We start from the raw sequence: 26,109 nt of genomic DNA on the forward strand, positions 1-26,109 counted from the left end.
GCTTGCAAGACCTGGGGGGAAGGCAGCACACAGCCTCCAACTCCATGTGTGTCTGTGAATGAGCCCAACTTAAAGCCCGGGGAGGGGTCGATCGATGGGGTCTTTACACACACCGCAGAGCCCGCACCCAAATCTCCTGCTTGTTTGAAGAGCTGAGCCAAATTTGAGCTCAGGCTGTAATGAACCAAAGACTTGGGGGCGGGGGGGAGTGGAAAGGCCCCTGGAACTTTAAATCAGAAGAACGTTTCTAATGCTCTAACCGAGAGGGAAGTCGAAGTGTTGGGATTGCGTAGATCTAAGGCCCCCCTTTTTGGAGGAAAGCTTTTCTTATTCAAAACAGCATCACAATGGGCTTCACATTGAGCCTTGCCACATCCCCATCTGACTAGCAGCCATTCATCAGGCTGGCTGGCCTATCAATGACATTTCTCCCATCAGGGCTCCTATAAAATGATGCTTTTTCCCATGAAACATCCGCAAACATTTTGACGGGTCTGGCTTTGCCCTGCTGGATTACTGAGTGTCCCTCTCTCTCTCTCTCTTTCTCTCTCTCTCTCTAACCTCCCCCCCCCCTTCTCCCCTCTCTCTGTTCTCGGTGTGCATCTCTGAGCTAGGGGATCTCCAGACCCCGGGACTTTGGGGCTTCTGTACTGCCCATGGGAAGAGCATGCATTGTGGGTTACTGGAGGAACCCGACATGGATTCCACAGGTTAGTCCAAGACTCGAGACAACAGTCTCCCATTGCAGCCAAGTGGAGACTATTCAACTTGACAGTGGAGGAAATATACTAGACTCTACTAGGGTGATAAGTTACCCGGCTTCCAATCAAAGGTGCAGTGTGTGTGTGTGTGTGTGTGTGTGTGTGTGTGTGTGTGTTTTCAGTTCACCAGAAAGGGAGCCCCAAAAAGTTGTGTTAAAAATAGACAGGGCTGGCTGGAGCCCTGAGTTTGCCCTTGCAGCTGCGGTGCAGGCTGGATTTTTCCTCGGGATATCGGCAAACTAATTCCCTCTCTGCTCTCAGTTTTAGGCAGTTGACTAGATTTGAGCGGAGCCTTTCCAGGGCAATAAATTACGGTATTAATAAGGAAGGGGTTGTTTTTTTTTAGTGACCTCATCCAAATGGCGTCTTGTGGGACTAGCTAGAATGCAAGCCGGTTTGGAAAGCGAGTCCATCGCTGGGGTGGACTGGCTGAGTAGGAAGTTTTTCTGATTTTTTTAAAAATTCAAGCCAGGGTTAGGTGTAAAGACCTTGCTTGGGATGAAACGGAGACCGTGACTAAGCTCTTCCTAACCGCGGCAAGCAAAGAAAGCCCCAGGCTTCCTTAGACTAGAGGGGATGGATGCGGAGCTCAGTCAGAGGAGTACACGAAAGGGTATTTGTCCAGCTCAGGCTGCAGCTTCCTGCCAGCCCCTGGCACCGCAGCGTTGGCAAGGCTCGTGCTTTGGAAATCGGGTGGCGGTGGATTGCAGTTTCGGTGGCTGGTAATGTTGTGGACAGGTTCCGAGAGTATCCCCTGAACCACATGCTTTATTAGCTCCCTTAACTTAAGGCCTTCCATTTCTTCCCCATGCCAGCTGTCAGTTAGCTACCTTCCGAAACCAATCCACCCCCCTTTTTGCGCCGGTTCACTTGGCCTCCCCCTTTTGTCCCCATCATGAAATCGATTTAATCATCTTGCACCCACAGAAATGACATTTCTAGATTTTTTTCTATGTCCAGCCGGATTTTACACTCGGGCCACACCAGCCTGTCCTGATGCAACATATGACTTAGGAAAGCAATTCCCACTCAGAAGCAGATCCCTGAATCCATCAGTAACCTTTGCGCTTTTCTAAGAAAAAAACTTTCCAAACAGGTCGCTCGCTCGCTCTCTCTCACGGCAAAGTCCTCTTTCAAAATAAGCCCAGCTTGGAATCATTTCCACTTTTCACTTGAGAAATCGTAAGTGGCCGTTTGCCCTGATTTGCGGCTTATATTCGCCTTATGCAGGTTTCTATCGAGTTTTAGGTTTCAGAGTAGCAGCCGTGTTAGTCTGTATCCGCAGAAAGAAAAGGAGTACTTGTGGCACCTTAGAGACTAACCAATTTATTTGAGCATGAGCTTTCGTGAGCTACAGCTCACTTCATGCATCCGTTAGTCTCTAGGGTGCCACGAGTACTCCTTTTCTTTTATCGAGTTTTAGTAATTTATAATTAATTATAAATTGCCGTGCTGAACACTTACTGGGGACCCGATCCTTCCCCCAACGAAGTCAGTCGGAGTTTTGCCGTTGACTTCAGTGGGTGCAGGATCCTGCCTTGCAATGTTGACCAAAGAGTAATTATGGGCCAGATTCTAGAGACCTCACGGGCTCAAAACTCCCAGCGACTCCGTGAGGGTTTTATCCGACGAAGACCTACAGGATCCACCCTAACAGAACTAAAACTTCTCTTTGATTGGGCTCCTTCTCCCTGACCGTGCTGTATTTCCCACTGGGAATTCTCCTGTGTGTGTCTTTCACTCAGATGCAAAGAATCTCTCTCCCCCAGCTCAGTAGCTTTAGGCAGTTCTGCGGGAAGGAAACTAGGGGAGACTCATTACCGCTAGCGTTTGGAGGACTCTCCAGAAGTAAGTCGTGAGGGGGAGGTGTGTGTGTGAAAATATTGTAACATTTCAGAACCCCTGAAAGCCTGTCTGCTCTCTACCAATTATCACCGGTTCGGGTAGGAGTCGATGCTGTGTTTTGAAAGGGGCCATAGATGTAAAGAAAGCCTAAAGTCTCCTAACGGATCGTATGCAAGTTTCAAGAGCAAGACGCTTCCCCACCTAAATGTGAACTGCTTTCCCGCATAAGCAAACGCCAGATATTTAAATCTTTAATAGAATTTATTTTGTAAATGCAGAGTGTGAGATCCTTGCCCGGGGTTTTTTCTGTTGCAGCTCTAATTAGTATGTGCATGCATTGAGAACTAAACGCAACAGCTGGAACTCAAAACCTTTCGGGGGGCGGGGGAGGGAATAGTCTGGCTGGGGCGAATTTACAAAGATGTGACCCTTTAACAAAAAACAAAAAAACAAAAAAACACCCCGGAGTTTGTTTTCTCAGGATGAAAATGTTTTGAAATGAATGAAGCGTTGTACTCGCTGATTTGCAAAACTCGCTCCAAGGCAGCCCACACTGCGCCTAGTTTTCAGTGAAGAGTCGTTAAACAGTAGGATAAAGTTGCCCCTCTTAGCAGGGACGCAATCCAGACTTATTTATGGGCACTGCTCGTTACTTACCGGTGGAATAGGCGATTGGAATCACCGATACTTTCAGTCCCAACACTCAGACCTGTGCCCTGCGGCCGTCCCTGTGAGCTGCCGTTCTCTAAATGCGACACGGTTATGATAAATGCCAGCATGATTGATGAAGATAATATTAATCAGAAAACATTTTAGCCTTGCTAAACAGATGGCAAGAAAAGTGGAGCTTTGCAGTTGTCTCATTCAGACACCTTAGCCTCCCTTTCAGAGGACTTAATCCAATTAGCTTTTCTTCTGAGTTTCAGTTGTTATGTAAAGATCCTAGGGCATTGGAGGAGCAATATAGCTTCATTGGGGGAAAAAAAAAACAACCCCAGCCATGTTTTAATTTCTCTTTATCAGTTTTATTTTCTTGGGTTTTTTTTTTAAAGTAACGAGGAAAACAACCCAACCCGCCCTTAACTTTTAATGGCAAGGCACTGAAATCACTTAATAATCTTTGCTTTATAAAATAAAATGTCATCGGCTTAAATCTAGCCTAGCGAATCGTCAACTAAGATACAGCGTGCGTGGAAATTAGTTATTTTAAAACCAATTCAAAGAAGAAATCGATTGCTACAAATCTGGAAGTATTACAAAATCCCCTCTCCTTTTAATGAGATCTTCAGCATCGTCTTGTGACTTTTTAGGAGGATTTTTGTTTTAAACAGCAACGGGCAAAGCTTCCCCGCCCCTTAATATGCAACAAGTGCTCAGAATCAAAGGCAAAATTTTGCTGGAGTGAAAGTGAAGGATGCATCCACACACCGAGGGAGAGATTCCGTTTCCTTCTTTTTTTTTTTTTTTTTTTTTTGTCCTTCTAAAGAAATACCCTTTAGCTGAGGTGTGGACAGGAGGGAAGAGAGATGATGAAGAAGAAGAGAATCACTTCTTACTAGCAGCAGGGATCCAGGAGCTCAGGTCTGGAAACTAATTGAAATAGACAAGAGGAAGCAGCGCCCGGACTGGTGGTCCTGGCTCCTGATAGCTGAAGCGTTTCCCGATTGTCCAAACAAGGCTGTACAGGGGATTGCTGTATGGAGAGAACCCAACCCGTGGTCAGGAAGGGAAAAGCCCCCAGATTTCTTCGCTTGGGACAGATTTCTTCGCTTGGGTTATTAGTGTGTCTGCCCTTCCCCTCCCTTAATCGACGATGAAGACAGGCTGTTGATATTCTTGTAAGGGGACCCCTACTCTTGGTGGCGATGCTGTTTAAAGGCACTTACGGTCTAGCGTTGGGCAAAGACCCAGAAGTTTGACGGAGTGAGAGATTTTGTTTTCTTCTGCAAGGCGCTGGAAGTTACCGTGTAAAAATCCAGGCCCTGCAGACGCACTGCTAGCTGGCGGCTCGCCCTGCCCTTTGTTTTAGACGTACAAAGGAAGAGCAAGGAGTAGTGGGGGATCTTCACAGAGGGGTTGGGTTTTATGGCCATAATCAGAGAGAGCTTTTCCCCCAAGGGCTCATCCTGACTCATTAAAACGGACCCCAAACAACCAGCCTAGTACTAGTACCTGTTTGCCCGGAGGTGAAGGAGAGAGACTCATGGCCAGCCCCATCCCACCCCGCAACCAAGCCCCCGCCTAATCCTACCTTGGCCTCACCTCCACATGCCCTTTACCTCCCCAGTCAAAGGGGGAGACCAACACCCACACGCCCTACCTTGGATTTCCCCCAAATCCCTGCCAGTTCCCCCCTTCTCTTCCTCCTGGGTCCCCTTCCTTCCTGCGCTCCATGCAGTCTCCTTTGCCATCCAGCTGGGATCTTTCTCTGGGGGCTGGAGGGGGAGGAAGTGACTCTGGGGAGAGCTCGCCGCAGTCTGGCCAGGCGCTTTGCACGGAAGAGGGCTACACCTGCCACACACACATCATGAACCAAGCCAAGGGTCGGATCCTGCCGTCTTTCATTCCGCCCCCCATCACCCACCCTGCATTGCAAGGGTAAGGGCTGGAGGGAAGGGCTGTCATTTCTATACCTCTCCCAGCATTGATTCCTCTGGACACAATTCTGCAATCAGGGACAGGGTTAGGTGCTCAGACACCATGGCGATGGCTGCACTGCAAGCACCCAGAGAGACAAGGTGGGTGGGGTACTATCTTTTATTAGTCCAACTTCTATTGGTGAGAGAGACAAGCTTTCCAGATACTCAGAGCTCTTCTGCAGGAAAGCACCTAGGCAGCTAGAAGCCTCCTCATAGAGCTGGGCAGTCACTTCTGTGGTAGGGAAGTTATCTCCAGACTTGCCTTCTCACAATTTAAGGGCCAAAGTCTACCCCCCTTCGATGCAACCCCACTGAAGTAGGCAAGGTGTGAGGGAGAACAGAATTTGGCCCTTAAATCATCACCATCTGCTCCTGCTGCTTTGAATAGCCTATTCCTTCCCATCCACCTCTAGGGCCTTTGAGACGGTGCAATTCTCCCCAGGGTGGGCCAGTCCCACTGCAATCCATGGGAGTCCTGGCCAGGAAGGGGCCTGCTGCAGGGAGAGGGCTCAGAGCTACCGCGCCTAGAATGCGAGTTGGCTTCAGTGAGCCTTGCGCGGGCAGAGCGGTGCCTTGTGCGCGCTGATGGTGCCTTGCGCGCCCTGAGCGGTGCCCAGCCGCTGGAACGCACAGGACAGCTCTGCGCCTTCCCGCACACACCGAGAGAAAAGTTTGCAAGGCAGTGGAAGTAGTAATGACATGTTTCCATAGCCACAGCCCTCCCCCCACCCCCGTGACATCACCATGGTGACTGCAGGGAGCTGGGGGGGGGGGGAGGCAGCTCCCGGCGGGGGGAGGGGATAGCAAAATATTATAAGTTTTCTGGGTTTTTTGGTTCTTTAAAAGGCGTTTGGGAGCAGGGGGCACCACGAAAGCAGCAGCGAGTTCACAACAAAGGGGGAGTGAGGGAGTGGAAGGAGCAAGGATCCAATGGAGCATGCATGTCCCCCGCATACAATGTAGGAGCCCCTGCCGCTTGCTGTGAAATAAAACCACGCAGAAGAGAAGGGGCGAAACCCTGCTGAACAGCTCCAACAAATCATTCTTAATCACTCATTAACAATCCTGTCCAAACAAACTTGGGAGGGACGGGCATCTAGAACCATCAGGTCTCTGGCCACCTCGGAGAGCAATCTTCCTTCCAGCCAAACGATTAGTACTTCCCACTTCCTTGCATCAGCTCACACAACGCAGCTGGATTTTGCATTGCACCTTTGGCTGACATAATCTTCTAGATGCTTCACAGAGCTACCTAGCAAATGATCAGTGACAGAGAGATAGAGAAAAGCAGAGGTGTAGAGGCAAAGGAGAAAAGTGATGTGTTCAGCTGAGATTTGAAATGACTCTGTCTACTACTTGTTGAATAAGCATGCTAACAGTATTGCTTTTATATTTTCAGGACTGGGCAAAGAGCTAGTTTTCCCATAAGTAAAGGAAATCTCTCATGTCATCTTAATATTGCGTGATACATTGTGCGATATTACTGAGTCACACAGACACCAAACAGGCCTCACACCCAGAGATTCCACAAGAAGCAGGGGTCTGCAATGTATGATTCCCCTCTCTCCCCCTAGATGACGTGTCAGAGTTTAATCCTTTCATCAAAACAGTAGCTTTGTTTTGGTGGCGGTCATGATGTGTTTGTTTAGTTATTTTTAAAGCAGTTGTGTGTGTGCTCTCCTCTTTCCTAGGTGGGTAGCTTTACCTCCACATACCTTCAGCCATGTCCCAGAGGTCGAAACCTCCATCACTTCCCATCCTTTTGGGTTCCAAAAGAACAGCATGTCTTTCCTAGGACAGGAACTGGAGACCATGCTAGTGTTGCCATCTTGCCAAGCATTATAAAACCCTCTGAGAATGATCTGTACCACAGGATGTCAGGGCTGGGGGGATAATGGAAAGGAGATCGTTTTGCAGTAGAATGTTTCTGCTGGATGTATGTTTAAAGTATGGAGACACTTGTTGCTACAGATTTTTGGGCCCCGTGTTGCTCCAAATGAAATCAATGGCAAAACTTCCACTTACTTCAGTGGGAGAGGGATCAGGTCCTTTTGGGGGTGGTGGGACCTAAAGCTGATACTTCGGGCCTGATCCAAAGCCCATTAAACTCAATCAAAAGGCTTACATTTATTTCAGAGAGTCCTTAAAGCACTTTTGGTGTGAACCTTGAAATGCTTAAATCACGTGAAATGATGAAAGCATTTTAGCATTAGTCAAATTTTGGGATATGTGATCATCATGCATGAGGATTATTATGATTCCCTGTGAATGAAGATGACATTATAGCTACATATCTTTGTTACTAAAACATATCAGTTCATTTTAAACATTCTGTTTTATTCATTTGCATTTTTTCAAAAAAATCTAGAATGTAAACATTCACTTATAATAACTATAAAGGCTTTCATACATTGATTTTGATCATGAAAATTGGTATAAAGATGTAACCACTTTAAATCTTAACAAATATTAGTGTCCTAGTTGGCAAAGAGATTGATTATAAAACTTTAAAACATTTGAATAATAATACACTATTTAACCTTAGATCTCCAGATTTTTGACATTCAAATTAGCGGTTTATTTTGTTGCTGGAAAACTACCTATCTTTTCATAAGAAGTTTCCAAAACAATTTGCATTGTTATCTAGGAGACAAACTGTTTATTATGGCTGAAGCATGTTATATTTCTTTATTGATTGCTTATGCTGTGGTAGAAATGTGCTTGTTATATTCTATACTTCCATATATATAGTGCATTATGTTCCTGGGGCTGATCCTGTATTTCTTTTACACCTTGAAGTTGATGTGGTGTGGATATACAAAGAATAGTGCGTTGAGTCCTATAGGGTCTAAATCCTGTTAACCACATTATCTGATTTCATAGAAATGCACCAGTGAAAGAGGTAGAAATGGTTTTTCATGTTTACTATTGTGGTGCTGCTGGCATTATTTTGGGTATTATGCTGGCGGAACTCTTAGTGAGAACAGGGAAGGCGCTAGGATCAAAACTTTACATTGTATCCATGAATTTATATTAAACCCTGCTTTTCAGAGATTTTTGGACTGTTAGACATTGACTTTCAGAGTTCTAGTCAGGGGAAAAAATCATCTACGTTTTCTTCAATTGCTATGGAATTATTTCCAAAAGTTCGAGGGAAAGATGTGTTAGTTTTCTCAGCTGTGTGTGTGAAATGAGTGAAGGCGCTTTATTTGCCTGCTGTTTATAAATGGTTGTTTTTAAAACAAAAATACGCACACGAATAGCCTGGAGAGTGGCACAACTGTGCCTCATTCTGCAAAAGTAGAGTGAGAAAATATTTTTTTTTAAGCTACAGTCCTCAAGGTTTTACTTGGGCAAAACTCCTGTTGAAGAAAGGGCTCCAGAACTGGGCCCTCCGGACATGTGTGTGAGACTGCAATGGTGCTTCCAGTGGACATTGTGCACTTGTGACCCCCCTGCTCTCACCTGATATACAGAACAGTCCTCCTTTACTGTAGTGTTCTTGTCTATTGAGTTCAATATTTATCAAATATTTAATCTGTTTATACAATGATGACTATTTTAACACCCTTATGCTAAGACACTAGGGTTCTGTGCTACACACCAATATTATTAAAATATAATGAAGCATAATTTGAAAACACCCTTATTATTTTAATCCCCCCAAAGAATAATCAATCTGTGGGGAGGCGGGATTCAATAAAAATAAGGGCAATATGGAGGAGAGGGGGAAAGGCTGGGTGGGGCAGCCGTGTCTGACTGTAGAACACCAGGCTTTCTTGTTTGTTTATAAAGAAGGATGAGAGGAATTGGGGTGAATGTCAAGGGGAACGGGTTCCACACTTTAGAGCCTCCCCCAGCAAAATCCTGACGTTAAGGTGCAATGCTGGGATCGCTAAACTTGGGGTGGTGTCTGAATACACATCCCCCTTCAGGTCAAGACTCAAAGAGGTGGGCTCGAGTAAAGCCAGAACTGTAACGACGCCTTTGGAGCAGTGGTGGGCTGTCATGTACCTAACGCAGGTATAAAGTCCACACTTTGAGTGGTATTTGACATTACATGACAAAAAAATAATCAGCTCTCTATTGCATGAATATTGAAGTAGGTGAATTTTCTGATTTCCCCCCTCATGTCTATTTCCATAGATCTGTGCTGAATTTTATATATTTATGCCATTGTAACTGAAAATGAATACTCTCTAAGACTTGATCCCGCTGGAGCCTGAAACTCATAGCAGCTGAGTAAACGGACTGCTGACATTCTAGCTAGGATGATGGGTGGTATAATGGGTTTTGCCACGAGGGATACAATAGAGAACAGTAGTAACGAGGAAGGGTAATTGGTGATGATTACGCCAGTTTGGGCATAGGGAATGTTTTTTAATATGTACATAGTCAGACATTTGTGCATGCACACGTGTGTGTGTGTCTGTGTGTGCATGTCTCATTTGCATTCAGATGTAAGTGTGTGTGTATAGTATAATTTTCTACTTGATAGAGGGCCCGATCCTGCCATTTCCATCCCCCTCGCTTCCATGGAAATCTCCTGTCGAAGTCAATGGGAGTTCCTCATACAAAGGGCTTGGCCTGTAATGAGTTTTTATAATGCTTGTGAATATGTAATTTTATTTTGCATCCATGTCACATGTGTAACTGGCAGTTGTGGCTTTGTCCCCTTCCTGTTTATTTTCTTCTTAGAGATTTGCATGAAGATCTGTTCATTAGGTATAAGACATCAGCTGCTGTTAGAAACTCTATCAATGGCAAAATACATTGACTTCAAACAAGGCCAAGATTTCATCCCCTGAGTATAACTGATCGTGTTAAATGTTTTTAGCAAGTTTTCCCCTTCATATTAAACTTGTCATAGAGAAAGAAAGAGGGGGTCAGCAGGAGAATGGGGCCCACTGGCTTCAATAACTGAGAAAAGGCTCCCTTGCAGTTTAAAGTTCCCCCAACCTGTCCAAGAAAGGACAAAATGCTCAGCTCAGGAATGTTTTGTTTATTTCCCTGTGACTGCAGTTAAGTGTGTGTGGTGGTGGGGTGGGGAGGGGTTTGGAAAGTGAAATTATGTCTCTAAAATGGTCTTTGTTATGTGACTGAAATAGCCAGTTCTCAGCAGCTAGCGCACCAGAGTTCACAATTAACAAATTCTCACCAGGTTTTCTAAATAAGAGCTCCTATATTATGATGGGTTTCAGAGTAGCAGCCATGTTAGTCTGTATTCGCAAAAAGAAAAGGAGTACTTGTGGCACCTTAGAGACTAACAAATTTATTTGAGCATAAGCTTTCGTGAGCTACAGCTCACTTCATTATGATGATGAGCAACAACAGAAGAACCAGGATAGCAGGATAGACAGGTGTCTTTCTGAGAAACAGTCCCAACTAAAACCCACAGCATTAAGAAAGAGTCATTAATTCTAAAGCATTCAGCTCTTGATATGCATTTCGATTTCATTATTTTTCTGTGCTATTCCTGGCCTGATCCTGCAGTCATTAGGTGGACAAAACTACCCTTGAAGACAATAGGAACTTTGGGCAAATCAGTACTACAGGGTTAGGCTCTTATGTTATGTCAGCACATCCATTGTAAACCCTATTCTTCAGGGGGGGAAGGTTAATTCAGTTGCAAAGTTGATAGCCAGTCTTGAAAGAAATCGGAGTTTTGCCTGAAGTCAGGACTTAAAGAATAGATGATTAGAAATTGTTGTGGCTTAATGAGAAATGTCCTAAGACACGTTAGTATTTGAGTCACTTCTTTTTTCTTTCTTTTTTTTTTTTCTAATCAGTACTCACTTTTAAAGTTTTTGTAAAACCTGCTCTGGTCAGAATAATACTAACGGGCCTCCTATAGCCAGCTTTCCCCAGCACAGCTATTTCAGGTGATGCAGCTAGTTGGGGCCTGACACCACAAACCTGTACTCGTGAGCTTTCCCATTACATTGGATAGGGCTACCTGCAGGAGTAACAGCTACTCACCTGAGTAGAAGTTTATAGGATCAGGCCCTGAGTAAGCAAAACACTGAAATACAGATGCTGTGAACTTTAGGTTGCTACACAGATTTACAGGGCCTGAACCAGAGCCGAATGGAGTCATTCACTGGGAGTCTCTCCATTGAAGCCAACAGGCACTGGATTCCATCCTTAGTCTGTGGTACCTTTATACTGCAATGAAATGGCAAAGAGAATTACAGTAAGAAATCATCTTGATTACAGCAGATAAAAGAGATGTAGGGTGAATAGTGATACACTGAATGGAATGATACGTTAGGTTAAAACATACTTTTCCTGTATTGTATTCATTTCTGCACAATATTTGATGAGTGCTAAAGCTACACAGAGACAGGGTGCACGTGCTATTGGTGATGAAATCAAGTTCCCAGAGGCAACGTTGGGGGGAAAGGCCTAAATCAGCACAACGTACGTCCAGCTTCCGGAGAAGCCTGTTCTCCTGGGCTTCTAAAATCTACCACCAGACATATATTATCGTGCCACGTGAGGGAAGCCCTGGGCCCTGAAAGGGGTTCTGCTTGAGTGGGCCCCTTCACCTGCACACAGCCTCATTGCCCTAGCAGAGCTCCTTGCAGGTTCATGGATTTACTCCACCCACCCCGCTGCCCCCTCTGAAAACAATGGGAGCTGCCGAGTGTTGAACTCTTCGGAAGATCTGGCCCTCTGTTTTGCCTTTCTCGTCAATGGCAATGATAACGGAGCCCACAGTTGTGGTTGATTCCGTAGCCCAGGGTTTCCCAAACTTGGTGCCAACATTCCTCTCCTAAACACAGGGTGATAGAGACAATACTTGCCCCCACACCTCAATATAAACTAGGGCTGTCAAGCGATTACAAAAATTAATCGCGATTAATCATGCAATTAATCACACTGTTAATAATAGAATACCATTTATTTAAATATTTTTAGATGTTTTCTACATTTTCAAATATATCCATTTCAATGAAAACACAGAATACAATGTGTACAGTGCTCACTTTATATTTATTTTTGATTACAAGTATTTACACTGTAAAAAACAAAAGAAATAGTATTTTTCCATTCACCTAATATAAATACTGTAGTGCAATCTCTTTATCATGAAAGCTGAACTTACAAATGTAGAATTATGTATAAAAAAACTTACGTTCAAAAATAAAACAATGTAAAGTTTAGAGCCTGGAAGTCCACTCCATCCTACTTCTTGTTCAGCTAATTGCTCAGACAAAGAGTTAGTTTACTTTTTCAGGAGACAATGCTGCCTACTTCTTGTTTACAAGGTCACCTGAAAGTGAGAACAGGCGTTCTCATGGCACTGTTGTAGCCAGCGTCACAAGATATTTACGTGCCAGAGGCGCTAAAGATCCATATGTCCCTTCACGCTCCAACCACCATTCCAGGGGACGTGCGTCCATGCTGATAACGGGTTCTGCTCAATAACAATCCAAGGCAGTGTGGACCGATACATGTTCATTTTCATTATCTGAGTCAGATTTTCTTTTTTGGTGGTTCGGGTTCTGTAATTTCCGCATCGGAGTATTTCTCTTTTAAGACTTCTGAAAACATGCTCCACACCTCATCCCTCTCAGATTTTGGAAGGCACTTCAAATTCTTAAACCTTGGGTCGAGTGCTGTAGCTATCTTTAGAAATCTCACATTGGTACCTTCTTTGCGCTTTGTCAAATCTGCAGTGAAAGTGTTCTTAAAAGGAACAAGATGGACTGGATCATCATCCGAGATTGCTATAACATGAAATACATGGCAGAATGTGGGTAAAATAGAGCAGGGGACATACAATTCTTCCCCCAGAAATTCAGTCAAAAATTTAATTAATGCGTTATTTTTTTAACGAGCGTCATCAGGATGGAAGGATATCCTCTGGAATGGTGGCCAAAGCATGAAAGGGCATACAAATGTTTAGCATATCTGGCACGTTAATACCTTGCAACACTGACTGCAAAAATGCCGTGCAAAAGCCTGTTCTCACTTTCTGGTGACACTATAAATAAGAAGAGGGCAGCATTATCTCTTGTAAATGGAAATAAATTTGTTTGTCTTAGCGATTGGCTGAACAAGAAGTAGGACTGAGTGGAACTGTAGGCTCTGAAGTTTTACATTGTTTTGTTTTTGAGTGCAGTTGTGTACCAACCCCCCTCCTACATTTGTAAGTTGCACTTCCACGATAAAGAGATTGCACTACAGTACTTGTATGAGGTGAATTGAAAAATACTATTTCTTTTGTTTATCATTTTTACAGTGCAAATATTTATAAGCAAAACTAATATATACACTTTGATTTCAGTTACAACACAGAATACAATATATATGAAAATGTAGAAAAACATCCAAAATATTTTATAAATTTCTATTGGTATTCTATTGTTTATCAGTGCAAATAAAACTGTGATTAATTGTGATTAATTTTTTAAATCGTGATTAATTTTCTGGAGTTAATCACGTGAGTTTACTGCGATTAATTGACAGCCCTAATATAAACATTTTAATTGGTGTGGGTAGGGGCAGCAAAGAGCATTCATGGTGGAGGGGAGGAGGGTTCATGGACTGGGAGGCTGCAGTTAGAGAGCATTTTAATCACATGGACGGAGCAGCCTGTTTACTTCTCCAGCTTGCTGGATCATTTCCACTTGGAGCTCCTGCAAACAGCTCATCTATTGAGCAGCTAGCATTCAGCGCTGAATATTCAGGACTAGATTCTTGTCTTAGCCCTTTTCTTTTTTCCTGTTCCCTGGCCTTGCTTGCACATTGTGGGAAGTGGAGCCTTCTCCAGGAGGTCAGCCTCGCAGTTTGAGAAATTTGTGCTACTTTCTGAGGGGAGAAGGAGCGGAAGGAATTGAATTTGCTCTAGGTTTTTGAATCTCTAATTTGCGTGTATTGGGGGCTGAGTGGAGAGCTGTTGAGAAACCTCTCAGAAATATATTTAGCTGGTAAGCTCTGTGGGATAAAACATAATGGCCATAATGGATCAGACCAAAGGTCCATCTAGCCCAGTATCCTGTCTTCCGACAGTGACCAGTGCCAGGTGCTTCAGAGGGAATGAACAGAACAGGTAATCATCAAGGGATCCATTCCCTGTCACCCATTCCCAGCTTCTGACAAGAACTCTTAGTGTGTATATGTACAGTCCATAGTACTGTGGGACACTGATCTTTGCTGGGACCTCTAGGATGGCCTAGAGCACATTGTTTATTAATTAATTAATACATATTATTTTATTTATTATTGATTACCACCCCTTCTAATTTTGTAAAACAAATATGCTCCGGATGGATTTTTAAATTCTAAAAGAAATACTGTTCTCTTCTCTTTTTACCCTTTAGAGTATCTTCATTTCTATTGCTTTGTTTTGCTGGGTTTTTTTTTTTTTTAGTATTTGGGTCCTTCCATATTGCTGCTGCCAATCCAGATGGCCCATCTGGACTTTTTTGAGAGTCAAGATTTCTGTATGGGTCTGGCAAGTAGTGCTCTTTTTGATGGGACAGATTTCTCTGGCTCTTGTATAGTTTTTCTCTTTTCTCCTGGTCTCCCTTTTCTCTGTTTGGTATCTTCTCCATCTTTATCTTCTCTCCCTTCAGCCTCCTTTCTTCCTGGCTACCTCCTTTTACCAGTCCCCCCCCCCCCCCCCCGCGCAATATTTCCTCTTCCTCCCCCTTTTCTTTTCCTTCTCAATTGTCTTCCTCATCCCCCATCCCTATTGTCATTGTTTTCTTGTCTCTTCCCCCTCATCACTTGTCTTCTTGCTTTGTCCTCTTTGCCTGCCTGTCTTACTGATGCACCACCTCAGTGCTTAAAGTGTGTGTAGGAGGAGAGGTCACAAGGGATCACAGACCTGGCAAAAAATAATAATTAAGAATTGAACCAGGTCACTGAGGGGCACACTTTAAGCACAGTTTTATAGAAGTTGCATCTCCCGGATTATTATAGACCCCACACATTTTTTCAGACCACTTTAAGCACTGATCACTGTGTTGGGCCAACTTGGCTTGCTGTTAGATTCAGCAGCGCCTGTTGCAGAGAAGGAAGCATAGCATGGGCACCTGGTGTAGACCTGCTTCTCATAGATATTCTATCCAGCCAACTCACTTTAGTTTTGTACCCCTGTGGGACTGAATCAATGGTCTGGGGTTTTCACGCCTCTTTACATGCGCTAGTGGGTTGAGGTTCAAGGGTCATCATGATGATTTCCCCCCAAAAGCTACTAGTGAGTGGATACCCCTGCCAGGTGACTGGGACCAAGAAACAAAGACCAGTCTCTTATGAACACTCGTGTGTGTCACACATTGATTACATGGGGTTCAAAGTAAATGGAATTTTTGGCAAAAGTGCAGAGAGGGAGCTGTCCTTCGGCCTGGGAATGAACCTGGCACAGAAAAGGAGGAGGTGATTGTGAACTTTCAAATCTTCCTGGAAGGAAATGTTGTTGCAGAGAAATCAGAGAAGGTAAAATCTTCCATACTGCTATGTGCGGCAGACCCAGAATCACTGGAGATCTACATAATACATTAAAATGAGAGCATGAATGTGGCTGCAAACTGACAAAGTCATCCAAAAAATTCAGGAATACATTCAAGGTATATATTCTTTAAAAAAAACCAGGTGCTGGGGCAGATGATTGACCATCACGTTGCAGAGCTAGGTAATGACTAAGTCAGGTGAATTTGAGTAGTTAACAGATGGATCAATTAGATATCAGTTTATTTCTGGTATAACTGATCACTAGGTCAAAGCAAGGCTACTGTGAGAAATGGACTTGACATTGCAAAGAACAGTGCATGCTTACAATGCTGGTGAAAACTACTGCCCAAAATATGTGGAATGCTGGAGAATGGCTGTCATCATAATTCCACGCACAACATGAGGTCAGATATACCAAACATAAATCACCATGTGGTTCCTGAGGAGGGTAAGGACAGAGTTTGAGATGTTCCTGTCTTGCCAGGCATAAATGCTGCTATGAAAAATAAGATCTGTAGTGAAATAGAGGAATCAGAATGCAAATGAACCATTGCAACCACATAAGATTCCTGAATGTCCTTGGTCCAAGGTTTGGGCCAGTCTTTTAAAACTGAAATATGCCCTCTTGGGTGGAATATTACTCCAGATTTTTAAAACTGAGCTGTTGCACAACACATGAAGTAACAAGGTAATAGCACAGTGTAAACACGGTTTGCTCACCATGAGATTCCAGATGAGTTAACAACAAATAATGGGCTATAATTCACAACTCTTTCAGGTGTATCAGTTCAAGCACACCAGGGCAAGCCCATACGACACACCATAAAATGGGTTAGCACATCAGTCAATACAAAGAGCAAAAAATGGATAAACAGAACAGAAGGGCCCCATTGGATTCACGGGGTCCATACTTGGCATTGTTGGAATATCACAACACCCCTCACAATGCTTCATTAGGACCACCAGTTCAGAGATTTATGGGTGGAAGGACAAAGACCTTTAACGTGTTTCTTTGACCAAAGACAATTAACCCTGAAGTAGTTCCAACAGAACGATAGTCCAAGAAACTAGAACATAAAGAAACTACTACAACAAGAATGCTAGACACTTACCCCTGTTGCGAGTGGGAGAGAATGTTAGATTTCAAAGAGGCCGTGTCTGGCAACTTGCCAAGGTAATGGGCACCCAAGATACTACCAGCAGTGCTCCTGGATGGGCTGACATAATGCACATCCAGTCAACAACAATGAAATTACAAAAAAACAGCAAACCCAGGATCAAGGTAGCAGATCCACCTAAAGAACAAGTGGCCGTGTGATCAGAAAGCCACTGAGCTTGAGAGGTAATCGTTATTGACTAATGGTCCAGAAGAGGCAGAAGAATCCTTTCATGTGCCCTGGCGGTTGACGTTATCTACTCTAACCTACAGCCTAAACATCTCTCCGTGTTTTATTAATTGTTCATATTAATTTTTGGTGGTTGGTTTGGGTTGATAGTATATTAGTTGCATTTGTTTGTTTGACTGTTTTAAAAAAGATGTACCATCAGCCACTAGAATTGGTGGCGACTGACCCCTGCTATGTACCAGGCGTGTAATTGTTTGTAGCCCAGTCCCATGTCAGGTGGCTGGTGCTAGGAAATAAATCTCAGTGTTTTGGTGAAGTTTTCAGAGCGATCATGATTTTTTTTCCCCTTTAGGGACTCTTTCAAAAGCTTCTAATGCTCTGCTGTAGTCAACCTTAGGACACTTCCAACAGTGCATACGATAGTGTGCCTCTCAGGCGATGGAGGCCTTTGGTGTACGCAACAAGCAACTAAACAGCGTGTGTTACAGGGATAAGGAAGGAGCAAGACATGAGTGGGTTTCTCGTCAGAACAAGTGATGTATAGCTAGCTCTGGCTATAAGCCTGTCGATGACTTGCTGCTTCATAATCACCTGTAGTGCACACTATTAGGGAGCTAGTCCCAAGTCTGCTGGGCTAGTTCTCTGTATGATTGGCAGCAAGGGTTGAACTGGGGGGAGAATATTCTGGTGGTCCTTGGCTCATGGCCTCGTTACTAAGCTTCCACCTTAGTTTGCTCTCCCCTCAACTCTCCCCACACCACCTTCTTCTGTGGGCTGCTTCACTTCACTTCCTTCACCTTTCCTCTCATAGATGCTGTCCCTCTTCCCTTTTCTCTTTCCCCCTCTTTCTGGAGTGCTCACTTCAGGCCTTGGTATAATAACTAGGAGTAATGGGATGAATTTAAGAAAAAGAAACATTAGGCTGGAGATACACTTCCTAGCAGGGAAGAGTCTATTAGAGTGAATAATAACCATCTCCAGGGAAGGGATGGAACATTTAAAACTAGACTAGACAAAGCCCTAGAGAATGCACAGAAGGGAACAACCCTAGCAGGGCCCCAGAACATGGTTAAAGTGACCTGCCAGATCTTTTCCAGCCTAATTTCCATGCTACTCAACCACAGTGGATAAGCACAGCTAGATGTTAATGTTCAAATGATTAGCACTGAAACAGTTAAATGCTGTCAATTTAAAACAGTTGTCGTTAGGCTATGCAGCCCCTTATGATAAACTAGAGAAGTCTCTTATAGCTATTGGATCAAAATCGATTCAGAGGTAACTCTGTTAAAGTCAGGGGAGTGACTCCAGAGGTGAGTTTGCTCCATTGTTTCATCTGTTTGCAGACTCATGAAATAACTATAGACCTGTTACATTCTGGTCCCTGCTAGAGGGTTTTCGTCACCACCAGTAGCATTCATAAATAAATAAATAACAAAGACACTGAAGGCTTAGCTCCTGGAGAAAACGGGGGAAAGTTTTATTTATATATAGGTAGTGCTTTATGGATTTAGCATCTGATCCAAAGCCTGCTGAAAGCAATAGAAAGACCCTATTGACTTCAGTGGGCTTTACTCAGGTCCCTATTCCAGTAATGTTATGTTCAACAATTAGATCCTATCATGTAAACTTTTGTGTTTCGGTTGAAAGCTGTTAGGCCCTGCTCCTGCGTCTACTGAAGTCAATGAGAGTTTGTCCTTTGACTTCAGTGGGTGCTGGAATAGACCCTTAATGATTTGCTGGGTATACTCTGGTGAGGCTGTCCTGCAGAGACCAATGGCCAACGGTGTTTTGTTCTGTTAACGAGAGTAGGGCTTGGGAGTTTAAAAGTCCTGACTTGTCCTCTGTGTTAGTATGGTTGCTTGATTTGGGTCGTGACAGTGTTGTAATGTGTGGACTTCTTTTTCCCCAGAAGAAATATTAGAATAAGATGTACTATTGTTTTTCCTTTTACTATCATTATTACTTATTTGCATTGCAATAGCATGCAAAGACCCCATACCAGGATTGTCGCTCCATTGTGATAACCACAGTTGTGGAGGCTGAAGTTCTCTATCCACCCACATGGGCAGCAGGAATGCAAGGGTCTTTCATATCAATGTGCTTCAGGCTAGAGATGAGAAAAGTGTTCAGTCTCCATAAACCACTCAGTCAGCAGCCTTTCTCCAGAGTCTGCTACCACAGGGGCCTATCAGAACCATGTTTTTTCTGATGTGAACACTTACCCACTAGGAACAGGTGTAAGATCACCAAGTGAGTTCACGCAGGGCACTGGGCAGTCTTTCTCCAGTAATGATATTTGGTTAGTAAAGTGAAGGGCTTCATTTGATCTGGAGAACTAGAGATGGAAGATTCCATACCCTAGGGGCAGTCCCCTGAGCTATCCAGTCCCTCCTTATACCCACCATATTTGTTGTCCCAAGCCACACCCTCTTGGCTTGAGATGTCACAAGAATAGCTAATCGTGGCTGGCTGAGTCAGCACTGGGATTGGCCGCAAAACGAGGTGGTGGTGACTGTTGTAGTAGATGGAACTCTTCCCTCTGAAAATATTGAACCAATACCACAGCATGGTAGTGTTGTGGAAAACGAGTCACACCATCTGTTTGGTTCAAACAGTCTGAGGTCCTTTTATTTTTGAATATAAGGATGCAGGGAGAAGGAGACAGAGATGGTCACACACAGGAATTTCCAGGAAAGATCTGCACTTTGCTTGTGGCAGCGTTTTGTCTAGAGGCTTTTGCAGGTTCGGGGGGCGGGGGTTGCATATAATGGACAGCTAGGAACTTGAGCTAGGCTAGAGGTTGGCCTAGTTTGTTATCTGGGTCAAAATACCACAGCCCAGCATATGCAAATACTCTTAGCTTAAGCGAAGTCTTACAGGATGCAGGCCTGTAGGCCTCTTGCGTTACCGCTCTTGCCTATGCTGCATATAGTGCATAGGTCTTGTCACAGAGTGGGATGGGGTCAGGTCAACAATACTTTCCCCCACAGTAGTAAGGTTCAGTGTGTTGTAGGAACTGCCATCTCTCAGGTAAAATGTAAAATGAAGTCTCCTTGACTACATCTGGATATTAAATATCTCATGGCACTCTTTGCAAGAGTAATGGTGTGCAGGCCAGTTTCTGCTTTCAATATTCACAATCTGTAGACCTAACTTCCCCTCTACTTCAATTGCTTAGCACGCAGTTTTAAATCTGCTTTGTAGTATTGTTGGGAGGTTATAACTAAAGCGATAAACAGAAAGTAGGAATGGATCGCATTCAGGTTCAATTGCCAAACCATCGGAGTGTGTGGGTGGTTGAATCAAAAGTTTTTCCTTTGGCCCATTTCTAGCTCTAACAGCAGCCATATCCCACTTCAGAGGTGACTCAGCAATCGGCAAATTGAAGCAATCCATATAGGGTGAATCCTGATCCCTTGTGCAAAGCTGAAGTAAATGGTCCTATTTATTGTTGTCAAATCACTTGAAAATTCTGAGTTCAGGAGCCAATCACTCCAGGTTTACAGAGTGGAGAGATTTGCACATTGGCATGATGGATATTGAGAAATAACCATACAATGATTATGCCAATCATACAACCACATTCAAATTGCAGAATATTGCATAACTGGTGGAAAATCCCTGCACTGTGATTGGTTGAGACAAAATAAAGGCCAGATTAGATGCTCATAATGGTCTCTCTTGGCCTTAAATCTATGACTCTGTGAATTCCCCTTCAGTACAATTATTCACATATATAACATCAACTACAATCTACTCTGGCGAACAGTCATTATTAGCCAGTCAAATGTAGGAATTTACATAACCACTGTCTATCTCAATCTCAATAGCTAGTCTTTGAATATACAAATTTACAAAGTCTTATTGGTTACAGTAATCTCTCAGCTCCGATTAGCTCCTGTACTGAGAATTTTTTCAAGCTGTTTGCCAACACTACATATAAGAACATAAGAATAGTCATAGTGGGTCAGACCAGTGGTCCAGCTAGCCCAGTATCCTGTCTTCCAACAGTGGTCAATGCCAGGTGCTTCAAAGGGAATAAACAGAACAGGCAGTCATCAACTGATCCATCCCCTGGTGCCCACTCCCAGCTTCTGGCAGTCAGAGGCTAGGGATGCCCAGAGCATGGGGCTGCATCCCTGACCATCTTGGCTAATAGCCATTGATGAACTTATCCAATTATTTTTGAACCCTGTTATAGTTTTGGCCTTCACAACATCCTCTGTCACTTCAGCGTCTCAATCCCTTTAGCTGAAGCAGAAAAATGCCAACATTTACATGACAGAGAAGAGAAAAAACCAGGAAAGAAAATTATGCTGTCAATCTTCTGTGAGAGAGAATGTAAAAAAATAAAAGCTTGAGTTTAATTTAGAACATTAAAAATGTCCACGTAGAAACAATTTGAGTGTGCTTTCATTAGACACAATAATAAAAATATTTTGGGCTAATAAATACATTGGTTTTCAGCCTCATTCTTTATGATAAATACCTTGGCAAATTTCATTTAGTCCAGGAAATGCTTATTACTTTGAGGAAACACCTTCAAACCATCTTTATGAAAGTACTCTGAAGTTAATTGTCCTATTCTCAAGTTATTTAGCAGGGGAATCAAGAACGAAAAATTACCTCGGTTTTAAGAATCTGCTTCTTTCGGTCATACAGAAATGGTGTAATATTTATAATGGGCTTGTCTTCACTTAGATACCAAAAAATATACAATTGCAAAATGCAGCATGTAAAATGACAGGTTGATTGACAGTCCACTTTTAGTCCCTGATATATTTACTTATTATTTAAAGAGGCACCGTCATCTCAAAAACTATATTTAAAAAAATCCTTACCTCTGTTCTTTACTAATAGTGTAACAGAGTTACTGTATTGCGTTACTATACTGAGTCCCCATGGGGTGACTGTATTAAATATTACTAAGCACACCCACAGACAGCCCATAAAATGTCTGACTCCTCCCATGTGGGAAGGACTTCTGCCTTGGGAAGTAACTCTTAGAGGAAGTTTAGGGGCGGATGAGTGTGCATGCTTCCTGTGGAAGGGAGAATGTGAAACAGCCCTCTCAGGAGGAGGGGATTTGCCTTTGTACTCTATTCCTGCAATAAATAGATGTGCTTTTGTTGTTTCATGGAGCTCATGTTTGCATTGTTGTTATTGGGACTGTGCCTGGCTGTGCTAACCAACCAATACATAGACCCCAAGGTCACAGAACAATACTTAGGCCTCAATCCTGAAAAGACAACCATACAGTGAGACTCAAGGCCTGCCTAGAGCCCTGCTGAAGTCTGTAGGGGTCTGTGCACATTCAGGGTCTGCCTATATGGTTGTTTTTATAGGGTCATGGCCTCTATTATTAAGATCTGAGAGAATTTAAAAATCAAACTTACTTTTCACTTTTTAGTTTGTTTTTTTATTGTTGTTGGTTTTTTTTTTTGTTTTTGCTCAGGTGAGAAACTAAACTAGACCAGCCAGCTTCACTTTTGTTTCTAGTCAGTTTCTCTCTTGCTCCTTTTTTTAAAAAAAATTTTCATTAGCGCATTGCTGCCATATTTGGGCTCTGCAAGTCCCAGATGGCAATATTTAAATTTCTGCAAAAACAGGTTTGTGCTTTTTAAGAAATGCACGAAAATATTCTTATTACTGTTGGATGTTAGGTTTTGTAAAAACTTTAAAAAAAAAACAGCTAAAAATAGTTTCCTCCACAGTTAATTTGGGGCCAAAACTACCTGGCAGGTGGGCTCTACAAAACAATCTAATATGTATTCCGTCCTCATTTGCAAATCTGTGCCCTGATGCCACAATTAGATCCACATGGGCAGAGTCCTGCTGATTTCAAGCAAAAATACAGCAAATTATTGTTGCAACTTCAGTGAGAACTGGTGGATGCTCAGCCCTTTTGCAAAGCTCATTTATTACAGGAGCTAAATATGGTTTTAGGAGCCTAACTTTAGGGACCCAATTTTGGAAATCTTGATCCAGGTGCACAGGAAATGTCTGGCTGAATGTCTGATTGCACCAATTAGCACTGGCTGTGATAGCCAGATCTCCATCACTCATCTCATAACGCCAGTCACATCATTTAAAGAAGCAGACCTTTTTCAGCCAGGTTCTGTAATGTGCTCTGTTCTATGGTAAATTTGCCAGTAATCCTCTGAACATTGAGACTCAGGGTTAGTTTCCTCTATTCTTTGCTGCTTGGCAGGTCAAATAATTTTTCATACTGGAAGAGGTTTGATAGACACTTGAATGTGAGACCACAGGGGAAAACCCAGGGTGCTGCAGATAGTGGTGTGTGGGATCTGCCACTAAGTTTAGGGTTGCAGTACATTGTTAAACAGCGACTGTGTCTCATCCCATAGGTGACTGCATTAAGAGGTGGGGGGATTGTGCAAACTATAGTTTGTCAGCCTTCTAAATGAATCTAAGTCATGGTATTAATCGAAGACAGTGGGTTCAGTATGTGTAAAGATATTGACAAGCAAAATACCACCAAATAAAACCTTGAAAAAGCTTTGCCCCCAGTCCAGCCCCAGGCCCAGGCACTGAAGATAAATACAGATGGCTACTGCCAGCTCCCTGTTGCTAGGATGACTCACACAGTTCTTGTTAGAAGGATGAAGAACAGAGGATCAGTTCTATCTGCTCAGAGGTGGTGGCAGCTATGTTTGCTTTTGCTCCCGGCAGCTGAGCTCAATGCCATGAGATGCGTATAAGCAGCACAGGCTGCTCTCTGAAGGTCAGAGAGGTGGGGTTGCCTTTCTCATAGGCCTCTCAGACCTCACTCTGCTGTAATCCTGAGTGCCTGGTTCCTCTTTGGTGCTGAGGGCCTATCCCTCTGCCCCACTGCACTGAAGGAGCAGGAGGGATTCGCAGCACCACTGGGTCAATTTGAGCATGTGGCAGGAACACCAGACATGGTGCAGAGATAATGTGGCATATGGCCCTTAGCCAGTGTACTGGATCTACCTGCCGCAAAACTTCAACGGGATCTTTTCTTCTGTGAAAGCCAGACTTATGGTTTGTGATTGAGTAAAGTACAGATTAGTTATCAAGGTTCTATTGTAAGGTTTTAAGCCACTGGGCTCAGGGTGGTCTTATGTATGGCCATGTTGGATGTGATAGAAAGAGGAATAGCTTTCCGGAGAGGGTATAAACCTACCAGAAACAATAGCTATATGTTGCTGCAGTGTTTGTTTGCTTTAGCTGCCTTCCTGAAAAAGTGTGGAAAATCCTCATCTGCAAGGGGAGTAAACTGTAGGAATGAGAGAATTATGGGTCTGATACTTCTTGGGTGCTCTGCAGTCTAATGGTGAATGTGTTGCCTCTGTGCACAGAACCTGCAAACAGTTGAGAAAGGGGAGGTGGTGCATGCAGATGTGGCCATAATTAAGGGAATGAAGGCTGCACTACCACATTATTCCTTTCAGGAAGCCACGTGGAATAGAGAGATGGGGTGGTGCAACATGAAGCTGCTGCGACCTGAGGTCCAGGGGCTAACCAGCTCGAACAGCATGTGCCCAACTATAACTGAAGACTTATGGTAGGGTCCTGGCAAACATGTGATTTGCTGCTTCACGTTGCCCTTCTTGAGTACTTCTGTATGGACCCCTGTTGCGTGCGTGTGTGAGCATCTGGGTGCATGAGGCTGCTCTCATGGGTGTTGTCTGGCCACGATTGCTTACGTCTTTATTTATTCAAATTCAATTCTGAACCAAAGTTGTACATGTCCTGTTTTTATAACTTCAAAGTATACCCTCAAATTAGCACTCTAAAACCACAGGATACACTTTAGCAATGCAGAGAGCTGCCCGCAAAATGCCAGTGCTCTCATGTTTACCCACTAGGATGCTAAATCTCACAGACAACCATCCCCTGGACCGCCGCCAGCCCATCACTGCACCCTGAAATTAATGTTTTAGGTCTCTCATGTAGGCTGTGTGGTGTAAAGTGAGTGTGTGGTCATCCAGATCCCTTTCAATACTCTTGGCCCTGGCTATCTGCTATATACCAGGGTCTGACTAACTTCACTTACTCTTAGTCTTTTCTCTGCTGCGTTGCTACCTGCTGCAAGTATGGGGCCACTTTTGCAGCCTTGTGTTCACCCTCTTCCTACCCCACCTATGGCCATGGTCAGTTCCACCAGAGAGGAAGAATTACATTAATTGCAGTAGTGTCCAAAGGTCCCAGCCAGACTCAGGGCTCCATTGTTCTAGGAGCTGTACAAGCACACACATGAGAAGATACAATCCTTGCCCTTAAGACCTGGCATCTAAGGCCACAGTCCTGTAATCAGAGCTCCATGGCCAGACCCTTGTATCTGCTGGGAGGAGCAATTCGTGAGGGGATAAGTGTCCACCTGAGTGTATCTGATTCCAGGATTGGGCCTCTGTGTGGGTTCTAACCCTGTCAAGACTTGCACACTTGGTTAACTTTATACATGTGAAGAGTCTCATTGAAATCATGCATAAGTCTTTGCAAGATTGAGGCCTAGAAATGTATGCATAGTGCATTTGTTTCAATTCCCTGCATAATTTTGAAAGCATTTCGGGAGAACAGGGCCCTTGATTTGTCTTGTCACATTAAATTATGTGTCAGAGAAATTATTGGTCTCCATGAAGAAGACTCTTAATGTACATGGACACATCTCACTCAGCCTGTGTAGTTTTTTAAAACAGAAATCTGATAGTTGAAGGCAGGAAGATGATTCGACTTGTATGTGGGTTTGGGCAAGGTTTGAGTGAAATCCAGCCGAAAGGCCTCTAGCAAAACCTGGGTTCTGTGTTGTATTGAGAAGAGCGAACGATTATCCCGGGAAATGCCTCGTCTCACTGTGATGAGACGGAGGCGCGGTAACGCAACCCTTTATCTAGTCTGCCAGTACTGGCTTCACGCTGTGCAATCCGAGCCATTGAGTCTTTCTAACTTCCTTTGCCTCGGGTAGCTAGGTGCAGCTGCTGCCCTGCATCTTTGCCGCCTGTGTTAGCCATCATTTTCAGGGTTTACGCTGGATCTGGCCACCTGGCATAATGCCCAAGGTGATATTTC

General features: G+C 43.7%; 1 protein-coding gene across 3 annotated transcripts in view; it reads left to right on the forward strand.

The window, feature by feature from the left end:
• The first annotated feature begins 346 nt into the window (after nt 1–346).
• Nucleotides 347–26,109, forward strand: part of RFX4 (regulatory factor X4) — a 131,751-nt gene continuing 105,988 nt past the window's right edge. The window contains exon 1 of one of the 3 annotated variants that reach the window (XM_043542267.1): nt 347–710. In XM_043542267.1, coding sequence (XP_043398202.1) covers nt 668–710 — 43 coding nt within the window. In that variant the 5' untranslated portion in view covers nt 347–667. The remainder of the gene's footprint in view (nt 711–26,109) is intronic. The other 2 variants (XM_037880166.2, XM_037880158.2) reach the window with 2 other exon arrangements.

This window comes from Chelonia mydas, chromosome 1, assembly GCF_015237465.2.
Source record: "Chelonia mydas isolate rCheMyd1 chromosome 1, rCheMyd1.pri.v2, whole genome shotgun sequence".
NCBI lineage: Eukaryota > Metazoa > Chordata > Testudines > Cheloniidae > Chelonia > Chelonia mydas.